A 21,661-nucleotide genomic window follows, 5' to 3' on the forward strand; every position below is an offset into this window, starting at 1 on the left:
TTGGTAGACCGATTAAATAGATTTCGTTCTGATTTTATTGTATACTCACCTGATTCCGAATATATGGAACAGCAGTTTGGGGAAATTGCTGCTACACTGTAGAATTTATGCTTAATAATGATGCACCCGAATGTGTAAATAGAAATCTTGTGCATTAAAAACAATTCAGACGAATGCATTGACATAAAAAATGCACCTTTTTATTCAGCTCTTCTGATAATTGACATTCAAAATTAATAGTCATCCCTAGAATTCAGTGATTATGGACAATAACGTCTTTTTGATTTATAAAACTGCGGTACTCATGTACAATAATCATTTATGGAAAGAGTTCACCAATAAGACATACAGTAAGAACTTGAAAAAATGCTTTGGTGCTTAAAAAGTTTATTTTTATCTGTTAATTTCACGTTTGAGTGATTTCTGTGCTGTTTTCCTGTCAATACTACAAGTATTTGAAAAAAATTCTTGCTTTAATTTTAATTTACCGTGTATACTATACATCTGAATTCACTGTGGCCGAACGATATTCCTTAGTTTAATGTCCTAACCCAGGGATTTGAGACTCAGACTGGAAGGCCTGGTGCTTTCTAGTTATGGTTCCACCTGAGGTGTTTCATAGTTGGTTTATTTACAGTATCTACAAATTGTAATACTTAGTAATACTTATAAAAGGCTTTAATGTGTTTGTGAAGTAACTGTACCTTTAACAAAATTACTACTGTAAAACCTGCTGTAAAAGACCTTAAATATTCCATCTATAGCAATGAAAATAGATGTTATTTGTAATTTATCGCTCAAGTTGGAACAAAAGGACACTAGGCCCTCCAAGAACTGTGTTTCAGATTCATGTTCTAAGCTAACCTTAAATGAATTCAATCTTTTAGTGAGTCCAACCATGAACCTATTTAAGATAAATAATGAAACAGAAAACACAAGACACTAGTGGAAACGAATAGGAAGCCTTTAAAATTTCCAAATAAGACTAAAAAGAAGAGGGATGTTTTTATTCATAAGATTGTGGGAGTTGGGAACTTGTACTCAGCAATATTACTGAAGATGCAGTTCAATAGCAATTCCAAAACACTGTAAAACATGATAAATTAAAAACAACCCCCTGCCATATTTAAAGCAAATTTCATTTTTTTAATGAAAAGGACAATAGAGAAAAAATGACAAGCAAAAAATTGATATGAATCATAGATACATCTTGAAATTATTCAAGTCAGGTCCAGTGCAGCACAATCTGTTCCCAGACATGATCAGACATCAATTATCATTCACGTCATTGGATCTTTTTTAATAGTAGCCCACATGGTGAAATAAGTACTGTTACAACATTGTGGTAATTAACTATTGGTAATGGTGAGAACTTAAAAAATGTATTATTAAGATCAATTTAAAATGAAAAATGAAAAAAGATCCTATAAAGATAAACAATTGCTACCCAAAAGAAAAAAACATTGTTCCCTTACCAGCCTTCCAAAATACAATATTCTAGAACAGAGATCTGAAACACTGTTAAATGTTAAAATGCATCTCCATCTAACTTCATGTCCAGAATGGTAAACAAACATGTTGCCTTGATTGTTTTACTGACATAAATAAGTAGCAATTGTTGTGGTTTTTTTTTTGGTCTTGAAACAGTTTTCCTGTTTTGTACACAATAAAATAATGGAAAATAAAGTATTTATTCCTGAAGCATTTCAATTGGGTAGCAATTTGACCTTTAATTTTTCCCACCCAAACAAAAATATTCTTTACGAAGGTTTTGGCACCAATTAATTTCAAATACTATGTGAAGTGAAAAGGTAAAGAATGAGTAGAATATGTTTCTTTTTTGTGCAATACCTGCTGCTGTATATTAACCTTTATGATTTTCCAGATCGAGTGAATTTAATATCCCTGAAAGGTCTATAGAAGCTTGCCTAATGCACCTCATGCTAGGGGGAGATGAGCAGGCAGGATTAACTTCATGCTTCTCTATAGGCTTTGGCTATCGATAGCATCTCTTGAGTTACAGGTAGGCCACTAGTTAGAGAAACACGTGCATTATGGGATGCAGCCCCATCCTTCCCAACAGGCACATTACTGGAAATGTCAGCAACACTGCAGTAGTTAACCTGCACTTTGATTTAGAAACACGTTCTACCATTGCATATACATGTGAGGCATCAAGGCCAGGGAGTTCAACCCAATTTTCAGAGAATGTTTAGTCTTTATGTGGCTTTCCTTTAGGTTTTTCATCATAAGAGACACCGTATTCATTGATTCGACTTTTATCCACAGGGTAAAGCCTGCAAAAAACAAAAATAAATAACATAAATAAATATATAACATAAATAAATAATGTAAAAGGTACACAACAACATATTCTGTTACTGCATTCTCCATCAGGACAGTATCTCGAGAAAACATTTATCTGTCTCCTCAACCAGGTGGTTTGTATATATTCAGGACATTTTTACATTCATTTTTGAAAAAATAATCGTAACCAATTTCTCTAAACTATAATTCAATGTGTGACTGTTAAAGGGTAATCAACACATGGTGTACTGTTTAATACCTAGATTAAAACAGTTTTAATGTAACTATGAATTGTTTTTGTAAGGTCACAAAATGCTAAACCTTTACATTTCATTTTAAGAACTAAAAACTAAAATATCTTAGTGAACACTTTCTGGATAGCTTACCATCTTTGATAAAGATAGATAAGGAATACCACATCGTCTCTGAAGCAGGCAAGCCGGTGGGATGTTGGCATGGTAATAATGAAAGCAAACACATCGTCAATGAAGGTGTTGAATGCCTGGAAAAACAGAAAGGTAGGAGGTGTCCTGTAATTACCATCAGCAGAAGACTGAGCACATTCTCTTTCCCATTTTCATTGCCATTAAACTGATCCCTTCTATCAGTTTAGTGTTTGGATTTCTTTATTGAACGCCATTACAATTTTCTGGACCTGTGCTTGCCGTTCAGTAACAGTAATTGCAGTATTGTCAGTGAGAACTACGTCACTCCTTCGACTGATGCTAACTGTCCTGTAGGCACAATCTGACCTTCATCAACATGACATTTCAGAAGAAACAGCACAGTCCTCATCCCTCCCATGTTAGTATGATAGTTATAACAGTAAAATAACGCAAATAACAATTCAAAATTTCAACTTTGTGGGGAGCATTTACAAGATTTTCTTTTAAAAACTGAAAATAAACACCTTTATAACTTCTAACTTTTACTCATTTTTACCTTTTACAGATAACTTAAGTGTTCATGTGAAAATAAGATTCTTAACCAACTACCAAGATTCTTAAGAGAATATTTATCATCAAAAACAGTTTTAAAATTCTACCAGCTATAAAATTAACTCACTTTGTACATGAATGCCTTCCATGGCAAATGTGCCACCGATTTTAACTGAAAACAGAAAGAAAGTTAAACATAGACTTTAAAGTCACAAACCAAAGTTTTTATCACAATTCCTTTTAAATTGGAATTAAGCACATTTTTGGAACTTTCTCACATTTATGTAAAAAGATGTTTAAGCAGAAGAAATAAAAATGACAAATTCCAGCAGGAGGACACCTCAAGGTATGCAAAGTGAAATTCAACTGAAAGCAAGACTAATGAAACACAAATGAAACTACTAACATCTTGCTTAAATACACTTAACGTTACACAGCGAAAACGAATGAGACACACATAAGTCTTTCTTGTTTTCAGTGTTTCGTCCCAATCTAGGTCTGTAATTTTTCAGCAAGGAAAACGTACTGCTTATAAATGGAATACTAAAGGGTTTTTGTAAATACTAACCTTATAATTTACAAAAAGTTGAGGTAGCATGAACAGGAATCCAAATGCATAAACCCCTGCCAAAATACAAAGAAAAGTAGTATAAATGTTAAATACCTTAATTAATCACAGTGACTGACTTAGGCATGATGCTGAACAGAACTTACCATTGACAAGACTGTTGATCAGCCATGAGTACCAACTGTAAAAACAAAATAAAAACCATAAGATTAAAAATATCAAAAATAAATTATGGAATTACAAAAAAATTAAGATGCATCCCCTTACCTTTTATATTTCACATAGATCAAAGAGTAAACAGCTCCTCCAATACACAAAGGATACAGCAAGTAGGATAAATATTTCATTGCCTGAAGAAAGAATGTGAAATTTGTACTTGTCGTATTCCATTCGACATTAAAAGGTGCTTTATGCTTGGTCTCTATTAAATAGGTTCTATTTTATTAAAATATTTTTTTTCTGGCTTTTCTGAATTCTAAAGCTGTTTTAAGTGTGCAGAGGAAGAGGAGATTAGTTTTGCCAACTCCCTACAGTTAAAGGAAATCTCACATTGAACTTTACAAATGAGTCTCTGCTACAGCTGCAATTTGTACAGTATACAATGATAAATCTGAATGTTGTACTAGAAACCTTGTTAAAGCATGGTAAATACTGTATATATATACATCACTGTGTTTATATAGAAGGCATACACATAACACATTTTATATTGAGGGTAAAAGTTGTCAACATGAAATTAGGCAATCTTACCTGGGTGTCATATTCCTCAGTCTTTCGCTCTGATTCATCGGATTTCCCAAACTGGTAAGAAAAGAAAACGTGTTCATTGCAGAGCTGGAAAGTGTTTAAATTTCCCTCTACTTCATGAACATCAACATATACAATTCAAAGGCCTGAAGAAAAATAAATGCTAAACAATACAACATTATAGATTATTTTTAGCTACATAAATATTGTTAACAAAAGACACTATAAACTCAGTTTACAAAGTGTACACAATAAACTAGAATAACACATTCCTTATAACAGTAAACTATATAAACAGAACCCACCTGGAATGTTGGTTTTAAGCCTTTCCACAGGACGTGTATTTTAAATGCTTTCTTTACTTTCCAGATCTAGAAGGTAAATGTTAAACATTTACTTATGAACATAATTTATATATTTGTACATATATAGAACATCTTAAGAGCTGGATGTCACACATCGCAGGTATGCTGTATCTTAAGATCACTTTCATTTGGTTAAGTTTTGGATCCATGTTACATTGATAGTTTGTTTACTAGGTTACTTGGATCCTAGTTGCCACTAAAGCAGATACCAATGAACTACATACAGTTGTATTTTCAAACGGAATTGTATGAATTGCAACATGAAATGCATAATATAAAAATACAATTGATTAAAATAAAGGGGACATTTTTCCACTGTTACAATAACTACACCAGAAAGGGATAATACTGAGGCACCGTACCCCAGAGCAGAGGTGCTGATTAAGTTGTTAATTCCAAAAAGACATCACATGCTTGACTCGTCAAAACATTTTACAAATGCAGAAATGGATATGGAAATGGAGAGCATTATTTACAATTATGTCCCATAAGGTTGTTAAGTGACCTTTAAAGTCTATCCTAAGCAATGAAAAGTCATCTGAGCCCACTATCCCAATTATAGACATCCTTTAACTTTCATAATGTCTCCAAGTTCAGTTAGGATACCTCAGGTTAAAATTTATAAAAGTAAAATTGAGTTCTTGTATGAAGTGAGGGCAGTCAGAAAAATGACATCAATCAATTGATTATAGCTTCAGGAGTCTAAATGGAAAATGGTCCAAATAGTTGATGTACAACTGACCATTAGAAATAACATCAAAAAGGTTAAGAATACTTATATTCATTTATGTTAAAAACCATTTCAACATACCTCTATAATAGAGCCAATCCCAGCCGGTATAAGAACTAACAAACTCGTTTGCTCATCCAACAAGTACAGGAAGATGACAATAGTGCTGAAACACCTCCATAACACTTGACATAAAAAACAGAAAAAATGACTACAGGAACACCATGTAAACATCTGCATTTACTAACTTTGAAGGGAAGTGGACAATTTCAAATATAAATATATTTAAAAATTAATTCATGTGCTCCAAAATTGTCTACACATTTCAGAAAGTATAAAATAATTCGAAGTTTACAAACTGAACAGTTTCCAGTTAATTCTGCATGCTAATATTATAGGTTTGATGGTTAAAAAAGTATTGAACATTAGTTTATGTTTCATTAACACAACCTGGGATTTAAGAAAAGAAATGAGATATACATGTAATCTACAAGGAGAGAATAGGAACATGAAAATTTACAAATGAGAGTTAGTCTTTCAAAGCATATAATCATTTGGTTGCCATCTACGAATTGATCTGAGGATCTCTTCCAGGCATTCCCTGTTAGGGCATTCCCTGTTGTTTTTACTTGAGTCTTCTGGTGTGTTCAAAAAACGTCCATAGGACCGACATCTTCGGTGCCTTTGAGAATTATCAAGTATATTTTCTTATAAACTTCTCTGATTATTGAGCACAGTAAAGAATCTAGCTGCTTTTCTCTAGACTGATTCCAAAGCCCCAGGAAAAAAAATGTAGGAAAAGCAGTGGTCCTAAATGCCAATTTGGTCATTATTAAAACTTTTTACTCTGTTTTCTAACAATTAACCAGTTCTCAATCCAAAGACATTGCTTTAATATCTATCACTTTCAATTTGAAAATGTAATCTTATGACAAACATGTTAGTCATGCAAGATCTACTGTACCATTTCTTAATCCATTTGAATATCCCTTAGAATCCTACTGCCAGACAGATGATCCTTAATTTAGACCCAATTTTTATTTTTCACAACCTCTACGTGTAACCGAAGTAAGAATGATTCGTCTGTAATTACTTGGTATGGATTTGTCACTCTTTATTATGGAAAAGCACTACAGTAGCAATTTTCCAGTCATGGGTATTACCCTTCTCTTAACAGAATGCTGGAAGAGTTCAGTTAATGACATGAGAATAACAACTTTTGTTGTCGTCTAAGTAGAATTAGTAGCATACCACCAGGCCTTGGAGAAAACAATAGAAATTCTGATTAACAAGGGGCAAAAATGATCAACATAGGGCCCAAGCCAAGAAGCAGGCAATTCTCAGGCATGAAGGAAAGGCCTCACCTGAAATAAAAACATTTACTTGGAACTGCCTGGTGGCTGAAACTTATGATGTAATCAAGGTCTTAGTCAGTATTACCAAGAGACTTGTGCTATTGAACAGTAAGAATAGCTGTATTTTACCTGCTTTACTTGACATTCCCACCATGCTCTTTTTCTTCTTCCAAAAGCTGATATCATTTTTAAAGGCGAGGAAGTCAAACAGAAGCTGTAAGGTAGCCAAGCATAACCAAATTAAAAAGGGCACATTTAGAAGCTTTTGTGAATTCTAACATTCTCATGCAGTACATACCACACATTACCTCTCCTGCATTTTTCCTTTGAATACATCCAAAAACAAAGACAAAACAAGCTGCTACCAAAACTCTACTAGTTTATTAGTTTCTTCTACCGACTTGAAGACAACACAGAAATTGCAGTGGATTTTCATGCATTCTGCACATCTTTGCTTACTCAGGATGTTTACCCACAAATTTCTTTCTTATTTCTCAAATTACAACTAATTTAACTTCCAACAGTACAAGGAAATAGTATTTAAAAAATTAAAATCTAAACAAAAATAGTGGTTTTACCCTGTGTGTGAATAAAGCATATAAACTCAGGGAACTAAAATATCCTTAACATGTCTCCAATCCTTTTCAATTAACATCCAACAGATAAAATATTCTGATCCTTTTTTAGAATAAAAATAATTTTAAAATTTGGTTAATTGATACTTAAGACATCGTTCAAAAAACAGAAAATAAAGAAAAATTGTGAGAAAGATGATTAGAAAGTTATTTATCATAACGTTCCCATTTCTACGGGATGTAAACAAAACCTAAGTCAAAACAAACCAAATTGTCATTTGGCACATTGTACAGTAGGACAATCGTAAAGACTTACATGAAATGCTGCCACAAAAAAGGTCAGAGCTAAGAAGTACAAGTTGGTGTCCACAAAGATTCCTTTAATTTCATCTGCATCCTTTTCTGTGAAGCCTTAAAGAAATTAAACCACATTGTAAAAAACATAGAGCACTTTGAGTGATGATTGATTTCTACAGTATATATGTGAAACAAAAAAAATATCTAGGATCTCTGCTAATTCTTTATAGAAAACGTTTTTAACACTATTTTTATTCTTCGGGTATATAAAATCATGGACAGTCAAAGAATGGGTCACATGCTCTCAATAAAAAACAGTAAAGATGGCAAATGGTTACTTTTCAAACCATAAGGAAGGAATAAAGCTGACCATACATGATTGAATTAAATATCTCAAAAAGGGTATCTGCCTCCAAGACAACTGTGAAAAATCTACCACAAGGAAAATCAAAAGTTCAATCTACAAAATCAGGCCAGATCGTAATTAAAAACTCCCTGTATTGAAAACGGCATTGATCTGGGGTTTATATTTCTCTTTCTGCGGCATGGAGCACAGTTCAACTGATAGACCTGTAGACTCCAAACATCATCTACAGAAAACAGCAGCAAAAATGAAATAAATTGAATTTTTCCCATGTCTCTTTTAAAAATTAAGAATCACAATTTAATAGAGGTTTACTTTAGAATTGTGCCATTCTTAACACATCAAAACCAACACAGGCTTGCTAAAATACAAGTTGTAATGTTACAGAAATCTATGAGGATCCTTATATCTGTTTATACTTAAGTACTGACGTGCAAGCTTAAACAATAAGATGCATTCGATTAACATACCAAACTGCTGTAAGGAGTAAACAGCATCCTGCATGTGAATCCAGAAACGAAGTTTTCCAAGGGAAATCGTATCATAGGAAATTGTGAGTGGCAGCTCAGTTGTTGAACTGTTTATCACCTGTAATTAAAGCATTTTATTTTGTTAATAGAGCCAGAATTTTTCTTTTTTAAGTATCAGATCATTCCCAAATGATCTCTTTTTTAATGCTAGAGAATTTATAGTACCTGGGAATACAAATCAGGTTACAATTGTGGGGTAACTTGCCAACTTATCAAAATACAATACAATTACATTTTTCTAGAGACTGCATTTATATGTGCATCTGCCATCTCTTCTCTGAGGTCTTTCAGTACAGTTTAGCATAGAGGGTCTTTCAGAGCTGATTAAGGCTAGCAAGACAGAAGTTTAACAATAAATTGCCTGTGGATTGATGGATAGTGCCTCTCTGACCAGATCCACCAATCTCTAAGCAGCACCTTTAAAACACTCCATTAGATAAAAACAAATAATTGGTAGCCAGCCCCCAATTATCTTGTCTGATCAGGATCATTTGAAGTCCTAATTGTTTCTTTCAGTGTAAAGATCTTCAGATAAGGAAGGTGTTGTATTGTTCAATCACAGCACAAACTAAACAACACTACCTTGCCCTTTGGAACACACAAACACAAAACAACTACATGCTACATCACTCTAAAAGACAAAACGCACTAGCTGAGTATCTGAATAAATTAAGAGAGAGCAAACCTGATGAAATATAGGCTATGTGACCACAGCCTGTCCATAGATTCTGGGCAACACAGACAAACCTGGCTGCCCAGAGAGGACAGAATGTGCTCCCACTGCCAGCAGGGAGAAGCAGAGACTGAGATGCACTTTCTGCAGCACTATGAGAAATACTCTGGGATTAGACAAGGATTCTTCACTAATAACAATCCTAATCCCAGAATCCCCACAACTGCAAAAATCAGAATCGCTTCCAATCCTAATGGGGGAAGAAACTCAATAAAACTAAAGCCCTATATATGATCTCATGTCACAGACAGATAGTGAGTATGTCTCACAAAAATATTTTATGTGGTGCATTTAAATATCCAATAATGTTTATACTGTAAATGTATATAAATGTTGTATTAATGGTTATCTGCTTTTGCAACACTGCAATTAATTAGTCATGCAAATAAAGCCCTTTGAATTAGGAATTTAGAACCTTACATCAATCCTAGGATCCTGTGCCATAGAAACAAAAAAATGATGGCCGGGGTAATTGGATTTAGTGTTTTCTAGTACAGATCATTTTCTGAAACCTTTTAAATGAATTAAAAAAGCTCACAAAAAGCAATAATTCAGGCAATAAGCAATTTCAATATTACCAACATCCCTATCGACAGAGTCAGAAAACATTTTAGCATTAATTTCACATAGTACATACCATTAAATCCTTCACCCGATTGCTCAGTTCATCAATAAACAATATGGGAAGATACAACATTCTCTTTCCATACTGAATTCTGCAAAACACAAGAATGTATAAAGTGGTTATCAGTGATTCTTCTTGTCTAGACTCTTCTTCTGGTCAAACAGATTTCATTTTTCTGGTGTGGTTATGCTGTTTCCCTAATCAGAAGAACACTTTTTTCCTGTTTGTAACATTTGCAATATCCATGTTGATAGAAGTCTTTTTACTCACATAAATGATACTTAAGATTAGCAAGTTACAGTTTTATATTCTGGAGTCACTGGTACTATTCACCTTACAATTATGTTTATCTGTCTGATTATTTTCTTTGGTAAACAAAGTATAAAAATGTCATGTTATTTGCCCTTATCAAAGACTGGCATGTCGAAACAGATAATCTTTGAAAAACGTTAATTTCTTTGTAGGCTAAACCATAGCCTAAGTAGTGTATTTCAGCTTATCTGCAACAGAATTTGTTTCTTGATTCAGAATTAGAAAAACATTTAAAATCATGAAAACTAAGTCCATAGTTCATACATCATAGATTCTAGTATTGTAGTTTTAATTATTGTTGTTTTTCAAGGCTGACAATATTTCAGTTTTTGATAATACACTAATGTCAACAAGAATTAATTTCTGTTCAAATAAGTTAGATTGCTAGATACTGTGTCTAAAAGCCTTCTTTTCTAACAGAACAAAAAATATACTTTATATCAAAAACAGACATTAAATCACCCAGAAATGTAAAACAAAAACATTTTCACTAGGTGCTGACGTTTCACTTAGTCTGACTTTTTCCAGCCAGCAGATGTAGAATGAATTTGCCTGCAGTAACCTACACTCTCATGTAGCGATGCACATCACTTGGAAGAGCTTCTCTGTCGAAGGCGAAGTCCTCTGACAATACGTTAAGAGTGAGCCGAGACCTCCAGTGCGAAACTGGCCTATCTTGCAAGCCGTTAGTCTTTTTTTGTGGTTCTGACTGCTATTTACAAACAAAAAGAGAAGGATTTTCAAAAACAGAACAAAACTTTAATCAACAGTTCACTGAGCGGTAGATATGATTCCTCACCACTGTCATGTACTGTTGACCTATACAGGGCTGGGTAATATAACTAACTTGTATATTTGTCCCTTTTACTATTAACTATTTTGTCAGAAGTAATCCTCTGTGTACAGTCCACAGGAATTTGGTATAATCTAAAATAATATGTCTTGAATCTGGACATAGTTAAAATGTATATTTAGTACATGTACAGTATACAGCATAAAGGTATTTTTTTCCCAGCATGTTACCTTTTATTGTATGGCATCTTCATGAGGATGAAAGAGGATGAAAATTCTTTCACTGCTAAATCAAGGGTATTTTTTAAATCAACTGGAAGATGGCAACAGGTTCTAACAAAATGGCAGCTCTTGTCTACACCACATTTCCCCTAAAGTTATGGGGGAATGTAATCCAGATAAAGGATGCCATTTTGTTACAACCTGCTGCCATCCTATGCAATATATTATGCATCTAGAACTAAGTAATCTTAATTTAAAATATTCATGCATGCAAGGTTCAATATGTCTATCTACCTGTGAGGTGTCCTCCCCAATGATGAGGTTGATCTCTTGGGGTTTGGGCACCATGTACGTGGTCACCTGAGCGATGTGATGGACCTGCTTGCTATCATGCCAAGGAGAAACCCCAGCTTTGTGGACGAACACAAATGCGTACAAGGTCCCATTGTTCCTAGTCTTCTTCGGAATGGAAACATTTATTTTCCTTCACAAAATAGAAAACAGGATTACCCAAGGATCTTGAGGTTACTTGAAACTCGGAAGTACAGCCCTCCACACATTTTAAATTGCCCAAAACTATATTTATTCAGGACAAAGATACATCTATATATCTATATCTTTACCTTACCTTATACATGCTACCATAGCTTTTTACATTTTGTGTATTTAACAGTCCACAATGTGATGTAAACAGCTTACCTCTCAAACTTAGAGAATACCTCAAAGTCTTCCATGCTAAAGATGAGGTTTTGGTTGCCATCACCAGTAGGCTTTAAAGATGTGTAAATGCTGAGCTGTTTTAAAAACAACAACTTGAAATCAGATTTTCAAGTTTATGAATTGTATTCATATATATGAACACATTACACGGATTAAGCAAAGGTAAAAGGAACAGAAGGTATGTTTTATTGTAATAGATTCCGTGTGATATCAAATCACAATTACGGAGTAATTGCATTCAGTTCAACTGCATAGCGCCTGCTAAAATAAACGTTGTGCTTACCTGTAGTCGGGGTTTCTCTGCCAGATAAGACGTAATACAGTTTTCGTTTTGAATTTTTTCACAAGGTTTGGTGTAAACGATTCCATACATCACCCAGCAAGTGTGCAGCACATACACCACGAAAACCCCGACGATCAGGGTTGTGAAAGACGTTTTTTGAAACATACCGTTGGTTTTGGAATAGCATGCAGAGAACATGTATACGCCTATTAACTGAATATCGATACACAGTATATTTCAACGACAACTGCAGCGCCCACGGTAGAAAGAAAACTGATATGTTTTATTTTATAGTCATTCCATTTTTTTTTAAAGGACAGAGCCATTCACAAGTATACCAGTTTTCTCTCCATAAAAAGTGGTATCAAACCCCAGTTATTAAGGGCTTTCCATAAAATCTACCGGGTCTACTGTACTGCTGCCACTAAGCATGGGACTCGGATGCACTCTTTCCGCGATCTGTACATTTCCTGGTGGATGTCGTTACAGGAAGTAGTCATTTCAACTCTGCCATCTAAGCATGCATGATGGTCTCTGGCAGAAGGAAGCACGAAATAGCTGTTGCACATGCACTTAAATAACTTTTGGCTTTTTGTTAAGAAGTCGTCCGTTTTTTTTTATTTAAACGTTTGATTTTCGCATCGAAGAAGGAGCAGGAGCTGGGCTTGCATAGGGTTTTAATTTTAGTTTAAATTATTAGGCAGGAGTTATCACGCTTCTGCTTGTGACGGAGTAACGTGGACATTTGAAGGGCTATTTCAGAGCAGTACTCCACACAGCTAATAGTACACTTTGCCACATTTTTAATGATCGTTTTTATTATGTTATAGGTTAGGCCTACGTCTGGCACAGTTGGATTGAGGTTTTCGTCGCAAGCGGGTGTAGCTGTACCAGAATTGTCTTCACCCGTGGACGGTCAAGAGGAATTGGTCTCCTGCATTTGTGCAAAACAGAAAAAAAACTTTCTCCATCATAATGATGAGACTGTAACTTTTTCCCCAAACTCAGGTTGACCCCACCTGAAGCGATGGAGGTCTGTTTTAGAGTGCTTGTGGGGACAAGCCTGTGCAGGACATTGAAGTTCAAACCGGTTTTTCCTCCTGTTTTTATTTCTTCACACTGCTTAATGTGCAAAAGTGTCCCTAGCAGACCTCTGTCCGCACAGCATTCATATTCATGGAGGACGGCTGGTCACGTCCGCACGCTGCTTCAGAAGCCAAGAAGGAATTGTACGTAGATCTAGTTTATTTCCCAATGCATTCAGTGTGAGTTGCATGGTGATAAAGCAATTGATCCTTTAATGTATTTAATCAAAAACCTTTCTTAGTATCAGGTTTTGTTGTTGTTTTTTCAGTATAAAACCTATACCTTAAGGTGCTCAAACTTACTTTTTAACTTCATAATTGTTATGCTTTTAACCAGGCAACAAGGTGTGTTATAGGGAACTTAAAGATCACTTTACTAAAGTGAATATTTTTTGTAATCAATGTAAAACTGTTATTTAAAATCCACGATCAAGATTAGTCTAGGAAAAAAAAGTTATTGTTTGTTTAAGGTTGGAACAAAAGCCTTTGATACCAGGGTCACCTGTAATCGAATTTGAGACCCCTATCTTAAAACAGGGATGCTTTAATACCGCTATACAGGGGTAACCCAGGCCTTAAGATCCTATAACTCCCACTTTATGAATATAACAGGTATTTGCAAACTTTGTGTAGGACAACTATAGCAAGGTTATGCTCTCTTTTATGGCTTATTGTTTTCCATATAATTTGGAGTCGAATAAGTTGTGAATCCTCCAAAGGCATTTCACAGACTTCATCCTTCTCAAATGTCAAAATCATGAATCTGGGGTAGATATTTCTTGTGAGGGACATACCTGTATGAAATTATCTGTATAATTATTCTTAAATGTTTTGTTCAGATGTGTATGCTTGGATACGAAATGGAGAAAATGTACAGCACGGGTCTATTTCCAAATAAAGATTTTATTCCATTAGTCCATACATCCATTTTTTAACCACTTCATCCAATTCAGAGTCGCGAGGGAGCCAGAGCTTATCTCCTGCCAAGCAACAGGCGCAAGACAAGGTCGATCCTGGACAGGACGCCAGTCCACTGCAGGGCAGACACAGACAGACAGGCATACAGTCACACTTGGGTCAATTTTCCCAGAAGCCATATGAGGCTGGGAACATACAAACTCTACACAGATAGTGCCTCAGGTGTACATTGAACCCAGGGCCCCTGTGCTACAAGGCAGCAGTGTGTCTTTATCTGTGCATGCCCTGTGATGGACTGGCATCCTTTGGCTGCTGAGATAGGCACTGGTTCCCCTGCGGCCCTGAATTGGATCCATCTAACAAATGGATGGATTTTTGCTTGGAACTTGAAGAAACTTGAACTGAATGACTGTGTGTTTCTTGCAGCATTTTTCTGGTGTAGGAAAATAACAGATGCATCTCAAACTGCTCTGGCCAGTGTGGTTCCTGTGTTTGCAGTGGTAAGCAGCATTTTCTTTACATGCCCCCTTACCATACTGGCGATTCTCCTGACGGTTTAAAAGTGCTTACCAAGTCCTAATGTTCTTTTGAAGATCTGATCTTCAATTAAATGAGCCAGCAGCCACATCAAATGAATTGGTAATGTTCAAAATATCAAATGTTATATTGTGGTTTGGCTTAAATTACCTTACCTAGTAAAAAATACTTGAGGCTGATTGCCTGGATATGTTTGCATTACGTTTTCAAATAGATTTTAAAGTAAGGAAAAATAAGTTTATGTAATTTATATCTGTAAAAGAGACATGGAGATGGAAAATGTTTATTATGTTCAATTAAAAGAATAGGAAAAAAGATTTTGCCTTTACACAGAGCTGTAATAGTAGAACACATTTGAAGTTAAAGCAGAAAGATTTTGGCCTTCAAACCTATGGTCAAGTGCAGAAGGAATAGGAATAGGGCTATCTGTGGTGGAACAGAGAGAATCTCTGTCAAAACTTTGCAGAACCTGTTACTTTTTTCTTAATGTTATGAAATACATCACATCTAAATATTTTATGTTTGCTCTGTGGTATCAGTGTTTTATTTTTTATATTGGACAGGTGAAATTTGACAAAGAGGGAAATGTTACATCCTTTGGTAAGTAAAATCTTTCGGGGTGCATATGATGAGGTTTTTATGTTTTCCTAACCTACAGAGAGTTGATAGACATACCAATTGTTTGTCTTAAAACATTATTTAAAGTATGTTATGCTTTTAGGATGTAGTGGTCCATGTATTTTATATTTAACTGAAAAACTGTAACACTAACTTGAAGAGTATGCTTCATGAAAATGTTGGCATTGTGTAAAAAACCCTTCATGATTCTGACATTTCTGAAACATTTCACTCCCATGATTGTTTGTATGGATTACGTTTTATTACTGTGCCAACATGAAATTCAATTGTTTTCCGAGTTGCAAACTGAAATCTAAAAACAAAACATCTCCTTAAAGAGAGAAAAAAGACAGAATTGTACCAGGAACTGAATCTCCAAGCTCGGGATTTGAGATTCCAACATCTCACCAGTATAAGCACACGAAACAACCGGATCATCTTGAGAATGGAGGTATAGCAATTTCTTTACAAAGGTGGATAAAATGTGACATGTTCCAGATCAGAAGGGGAAAGGTTAACTATTTACATGATTACTCCTCTCCCCATTTGCTCCAGACCAAGAGTTGATGTCATATTATTATTTTTTAATTCTTTATTGCTACTGCTTTTTGTGCATCAACCCTGTATATTTGTTAGCTACTGTCTTGCATGTTTCCATATTCAGGGGAGCTGTTTGAATTTTGCATTAATGATTCCTTAATTACTCTGACCTCTTTTTTCTAAAGGAAGATGTTCTACTAGGGCTCAGTCTATCATCTTGTTTTACCTATTCTGTTGAGTCACATCCACAAATTCTGTTGTGCACCATGTAGGGGATGTGTTTCTCTGTGGAGATGAAGGCTGGTGTAAAGGGAACATAGAAATTGGAAATGTTTGTAGCACAGAAGTCTCCCATCTTGGTCCTGGAGAGACCCAGTTTGGTTACTTTTATAAGTCACCTATTTTGAAAGTTCGACCTCTCCTGCAGGCTATCAGTGCATCTTGTAAGTAACCTATTCAGTTAAGGGTACTCATCTCCTTGTGATCTGAGGAATACTTTGATTTAAGCAGTAAATTATATTTAAATTACATAATAAATTCCAAATCACCTATTTAATGTGTCACAATTAAGTTGTTCTATTTTAGAAAATGGTTATTTAGTGGTGACTTACAAAACCTGCTGCTCTGGCGCTCTCTGGAATTGGGGTTAGAGATTCCTGATGTACCAGGAACTGTATTTGTGGATAAAGCATGCAACAGAAACATCCTTTCTTTAATAAGTACCTTTTCTTAAAAACAAAAAGTTGTTAAAAGTAGTGAGAGCTCCAAACTGGTTTTGTACCAGCAACAATGTTTTGGGAATGACTGCTTCAGTCCAGAGTCTTGAATCTAAACCAGCATAGGTTGATTAAAATAATAAGGGAAGAGTGTTCCTTTTAATCCAAAGTGCTTGTTTTGACAGTTTCTTAAAGCTGTTATCACCCCAGAGTGCCTTCTCATCTTGGATTACCGGAATGTTAATCTGGACCACTGGCTGTTCAGGGAACTAGCCCCACAACTCGCAGGAGATGGACAGCTGGTTACATATTCTTTACCCTTTGAGTTCAGAGCTATTGAAGCCATACTTCAACACAGGGTAAACATATATTGATATATATTGCACTTAATTCTGTCTTGCTTCTTCTCAACAAACAATTTAAAAAGATTTTTAACATTTTCATCCAATCTTAAATTTAACATTTATGTATGTGGTTGATAAAATGAAGTGGATTATGACAGCATTCAGTTCAAGAGGTGCATGTATTGTATGTAGTCTTCATCTCTTCCTTTACTTGTATTTATTTGTGGTGGTGAATTAAGTTGAATGGCAGTTTTGAGCATTCCAAAACTGGGGGTCCTAAAAGGAAATTAATTAGTGCTTGGTTTTTTTTTCCCCCCTCTTCGTTCCGTGTCCCATGGTGTTGTATATTATTCATCTGATTTTTTGTTTTTGTTACTGTAGGTCCGTAATGCACTCTTTTCTTGTTTTAGGTCAGTACTCTTCAAGCGAGGCTGCATGAAGTACAGCCCCAGGTGTTCGAAACTCTGGAGTCACTTGTTAATCCCAAAATGTTGTCTGTTGAAAGGAGTAAGCTCCATGTGTTGCTACAAAACAGTAAGAAGTGAGTTTGATAAACCTCTTATGGTTTCTTTAACATGTTCTCAAACAATGAGGGTGCAATAGAAACATTAGGAAATATGTATAATCGTTGTAGATAGAATGTCTAACTGTATATAGAAAATGGTAGTACCTGGACCTCTACTTGTTTTAAACCATAATCAAGGAATCCAGTAATCAATTGTTGCTGGATTTAAAATATTTTTATTTAAAACAGTATTGGCCTATTCATATACAATACTTGCCTAGCATTTTCAAGATTGATTTAATGCTGTTCTACAATCGGTAAGTTAACGATTCAGTCATTTAAGAGAATTGTGTTTTCTACAGCCTGTCAGAGCTAGAGACTGATATAAAAGTCTTCAAGGAGAGCCTGCTGAAGATTCTGGATGAGGATGAGTTAATAGAGGAGATGTGCCTCACCAAATGGACTGACCCTCAGGTGTTGTATGTAAAATCCCCATTATTTAAATAATAAATGCATAATCTTATTCTTCACCTCTGAGATTCAAAGCCTTTTGAGCAAAAAGAACCCTAAAATATCAAGAAATAATGTTGTTCCCTTATTTGTGAGGCCTACGGACTACATCTACATCTAAAATGCAAACGCCAATAAGAATATGTACTGAACACTAGACTTTGTTTTATGTTTAAGTGGAAGATTCATCCTAATGATATTAATGGCAATCTTCAAGGCAGTTCTTAGGCTTCTCAACTCTACTCTTCAGATTCTGCTAGCATGTAAGGTCTACAGTATCTTAATGTAAAATGAGAGTCTGGGACCTTTTGTTTGGTGGCAGTGAGGAGAGCAGCTTGGGAATAGATCACGCGGAGGAAATGGAGTTGCTTCTGGAGAATTACTACAGACAAGCCGAGGACTTAGCGAACAAGGCTCGAGAGCTAAAAGTGCTCATCGATGACTCGGAGAGCGTCATCTTCATTAACCTGGACAGGTTTGTAGCTCACAAACATGGGTATAAAAACGATACACGTTTGTCTTTAAAGCAGTTGAACAGCCATGTGCAAGAAATAAGGGGATAAATCATTCCATTCTTGATTTGATGGTTCTCTTTTTGTCCCAGCCCCTGACTTGAGGAATTACAGTGCATCCAAGAGCCTGTAGCTGTATCTGAATTGAAATCTCTACTAAAGGCTTAATGGTCAAGTAGGCCTCCTTTTGTAAACTGTCTTGAGGACAGTTGCCTAATGCACTATATTTAAACTATGACTTTTAAAGACTATATAAATTGGATTCTGAAACGTACAGAAGAATGCTGATGAAGCATCCTCTGCTGGTTATTTTTACACAATGGTAATCTTTGCATATGGAATTCCTGTTCATCAGTGTGGATGCTGCTGTTTTCCCATAATGATCCAAGGATGTATGCACTGTGACTTCCTTCTTTAGCATGGCTAGGGTAACTGATCTATTATCCTGGCTGCTTGTTTCATTCAAGTTTTAGTTTAATTTCAATGTTTTATAGCGTTCCGTCTCATTATCCCTTGGAGGCCTGCAACAGTTTGTGGGCTTGCTGTTCATTTTACAATGTAATGAAATAACTGGTACATGAGCTATTATTTGTGTATTGTGTGCAACAGACTATTACAGAAGCAATTCTAAGTTGTTTATCTTTATATTTTTAAAGCCATCGCAACATCATGATGCGTCTCAACCTACAGCTTACCATGGGCACTTTCTCTCTGTCCCTTTTTGGACTGGTAGGAGTAGCATTTGGTATGAATCTGGAGTCCTCATTTGAAGAGGTGAGTTGGAATATATCTTGAGCCAGGTTCAGATGTACCTTTATACTTGATCAAATTTAGCTTATTTGTATTTTATCTGTTATAAATGAAGAGGTTTTAATTTAAAGGGAATTTACCCAATTTCACTATTCCAGTTGTTGATAGCTTCTTAAATCAAGATGATTCTGAAAGCTGCATGATGATAATTTTCTCTTTTGAAGCTTTTAATACATTATGTCACTGAATCTGATTCACTTTAATTTAATGTTTGGTCTTCTGAACCTGTCCTCACCATGGGAGGCAGAAGCTATTAAATGCCCTTTTCCATCCATTCAGAGTGCAGGTTGGGCCTTTAGTCCTGAGATTGCTTGTCTTGAATCTAAGTAATGTCATTAGCAAGCTGAAAGCAAACCCCCAAAAGGGGAGCATACAGTTGGCTGAGCACTGTTTGGGTTAAGCAACCTGTTGTCAGGATTCACTTATGAAGAACAGTGGTGCATAGTTATGCACAGTAAACTTTCAGGGTGAATTTTAAACTTTGTTTTTTTGTCCCCAGGATCCAAGGGTCTTCTGGCTGGTCACAGGAATCATGTTCTTAGGAAGCGGACTCATCTGGAGGCGTCTTCTGTCATTCCTGGGCCGACATCTTGAAGCTCCGTCACCACCCCCGGTTTGCAATTCTTTTCCACGTACACAACATTGTACAGATACTGTAGTCACTTCCCCCATTGTGATTTTGACTGTTTCATGCATAAACACTAGGATGAATGTCAAACCTGCTGTAAATCAAGAAAGAAGAACACAGAATGGAACCAATACATCCTGTTTATCAAGAGAATGAAGCCTATTTTTCATAATGAGTTTGATGTCACTTGCTGTCTAGAATGTTCACTGCCAGCAATATCTAACCTGGGAAGACATTACAGCCAATCACAGCCCACCAACGCTAGGTCAGGATGTGATGGTCTGTGCTGAAGTATCTAATCATTATAGCACTCAACTTCTAGTGACTTTTGGCTCTCTGACTGCATGGTGCTATATTGTTATGGTGCTGGCACCTCACTTCCTGTCCTTGCAAAATAGAATATTTGAAAAATAAGGAAACTGAAATCTCACTTTTATTTCTTTGGAAGGTTTCCATCCAAATATATATTTAAATAGAGCAGTCATGGGTATTGTCTGATACTTAATGATCTCATTATCCACTCTTTATTTTTTTTTTCCTAGATCCCACCCGTTTTGAAGAGAAGCTACCTTAACAGCTTGAGAGGGGTGGACCTGAAAAGTGGACTGCGACAGGAAACTTTTGCTCCTAGCAGAAACCCCCTAATGAATCAAAAATAGGGACAGGGGGAAGCATCCTGTCAGAATCCTACCTAATCAGAGCAGAGCTTTCTTCAGCTTTTCTCCAGATGCTTTAATCTTCATAAATAACCTTAGTATTTTAACATTCACACCAAAATAGTTCTTTCAAAGGGTTTGCTTTATTCTTGGTATGCAGTGCTCAATTTATTTTTTCTGATTACAAACTTTGAAAAAGCCCTTTACTTTTGTACTGCAATATTGTTTGTGTTATCATAATTGTCCATCCCCACCCATCACAGCTTTTGGTTGTGTTTCTGGACCTGTTCTGGAAAGTTGTGGGACTGAGCCAAACTAAAAGGTCACCATATCATGTACAGTTCTATGACAATATGAATAAATGGCATTTCAGAAACAGAAATAAATATATCTTGTTTTGTTTAATTTAGAAATTGTTATCCTTTGAATGCAGGTGTGGAACTAATGTAAAATATTTTACTGTAATATGATCTAAAAGTTTTCTATTTGTGTAGATATCAAAGAAAATGCTATAACATCTTTCAGATTAATTTCTTTTCATGTTAATGTTGTAGATCTGCATAATATATCTAAAGCTGTATGTGAAACTACTTTGCTTGTGTTCACTTTTTAAAATCATTTTACACTAAAAGGTGTCCTGTACTGATCTCATAGGTTTTCAGAATATCATGTTTTAATCAGGAATATTGAATATCTCAGGTGTAGGTATTGGAGCTCAGCAACAGTGCTCCTGCTTTTACTATCCAAGTGGCCTCTGAAGGACTTGAAAATCTGAAGGACTGCATATGACCTGACCTGCAGTTTGAGTTTATTTCTTAC

The 21,661-nt window shown here is 35.5% G+C and overlaps 2 protein-coding genes across 2 annotated transcripts; one reads left to right on the plus strand and one right to left on the minus strand.

Annotated features, from left to right (window-relative positions):
* Positions 1-1,125: 1,125 nt before the first annotated feature.
* On the minus strand, positions 1,126-12,931 carry clptm1l (CLPTM1 like). The gene is made up of 17 exons (XM_069195148.1): positions 12,464-12,931; positions 12,160-12,254; positions 11,755-11,944; positions 11,013-11,158; positions 10,147-10,225; positions 8,717-8,834; positions 7,902-7,996; positions 7,140-7,224; positions 5,737-5,840; positions 4,866-4,931; positions 4,564-4,614; positions 4,081-4,163; positions 3,960-3,994; positions 3,814-3,869; positions 3,373-3,417; positions 2,694-2,809; positions 1,126-2,297 (listed from the first exon to the last, which is right to left on the minus strand). The coding sequence occupies exons 1-17, from the start codon at positions 12,659-12,661 to the stop codon at positions 2,213-2,215; spliced, it is 1,647 nt and encodes a 548-aa protein (XP_069051249.1). The 5' UTR covers positions 12,662-12,931; the 3' UTR covers positions 1,126-2,212.
* Positions 12,932-12,986: 55 nt separating this feature from the next.
* On the plus strand, positions 12,987-21,228 carry mrs2 (magnesium transporter MRS2). The gene is made up of 11 exons (XM_015357040.2): positions 12,987-13,692; positions 14,893-14,966; positions 15,567-15,603; positions 15,960-16,072; positions 17,063-17,236; positions 17,632-17,762; positions 18,089-18,205; positions 18,559-18,711; positions 19,405-19,522; positions 20,058-20,171; positions 20,729-21,228. The coding sequence occupies exons 1-11, from the start codon at positions 13,491-13,493 to the stop codon at positions 20,843-20,845; spliced, it is 1,350 nt and encodes a 449-aa protein (XP_015212526.1). The 5' UTR covers positions 12,987-13,490; the 3' UTR covers positions 20,846-21,228.
* The last annotated feature ends 433 nt before the right edge of the window (positions 21,229-21,661 follow it).

This window comes from Lepisosteus oculatus, chromosome 10 (genome assembly GCF_040954835.1).
Source record: "Lepisosteus oculatus isolate fLepOcu1 chromosome 10, fLepOcu1.hap2, whole genome shotgun sequence".
NCBI lineage: Eukaryota > Metazoa > Chordata > Actinopteri > Semionotiformes > Lepisosteidae > Lepisosteus > Lepisosteus oculatus.

What these genes read in the sequence shown, in the direction of transcription:
- mrs2 (XM_015357040.2), top strand. Translation starts at nt 13,491, where the DNA reads ATGGAGGTCTGTTTTAGAGTGCTTGTGGGGACAAGCCTGTGCAGGACA. An exon ending in TGGTTCCTGTGTTTGCAGTG is followed by an intron (nt 14,967 to 15,566) that starts GTAAGCAGCATT and finishes TATATTGGACAG; the next exon opens with GTGAAATTTGACAAAGAGGG. An exon ending in AAGCTCCGTCACCACCCCCG is followed by an intron (nt 20,172 to 20,728) that starts GTTTGCAATTCT and finishes TTTTTTTCCTAG; the next exon opens with ATCCCACCCGTTTTGAAGAG.
- clptm1l (XM_069195148.1), bottom strand. Translation starts at nt 12,661, where the DNA reads ATGTTCTCTGCATGCTATTCCAAAACCAACGGTATGTTTCAAAAAACG. An exon ending in GGGAATGTCAAGTAAAGCAG is followed by an intron (nt 5,841 to 7,139) that starts GTAAAATACAGC and finishes TTTTATGTCAAG; the next exon opens with TGTTATGGAGGTGTTTCAGC. An exon ending in ATCTATGTGAAATATAAAAG is followed by an intron (nt 3,995 to 4,080) that starts GTAAGGGGATGC and finishes TTGTTTTTACAG; the next exon opens with TTGGTACTCATGGCTGATCA.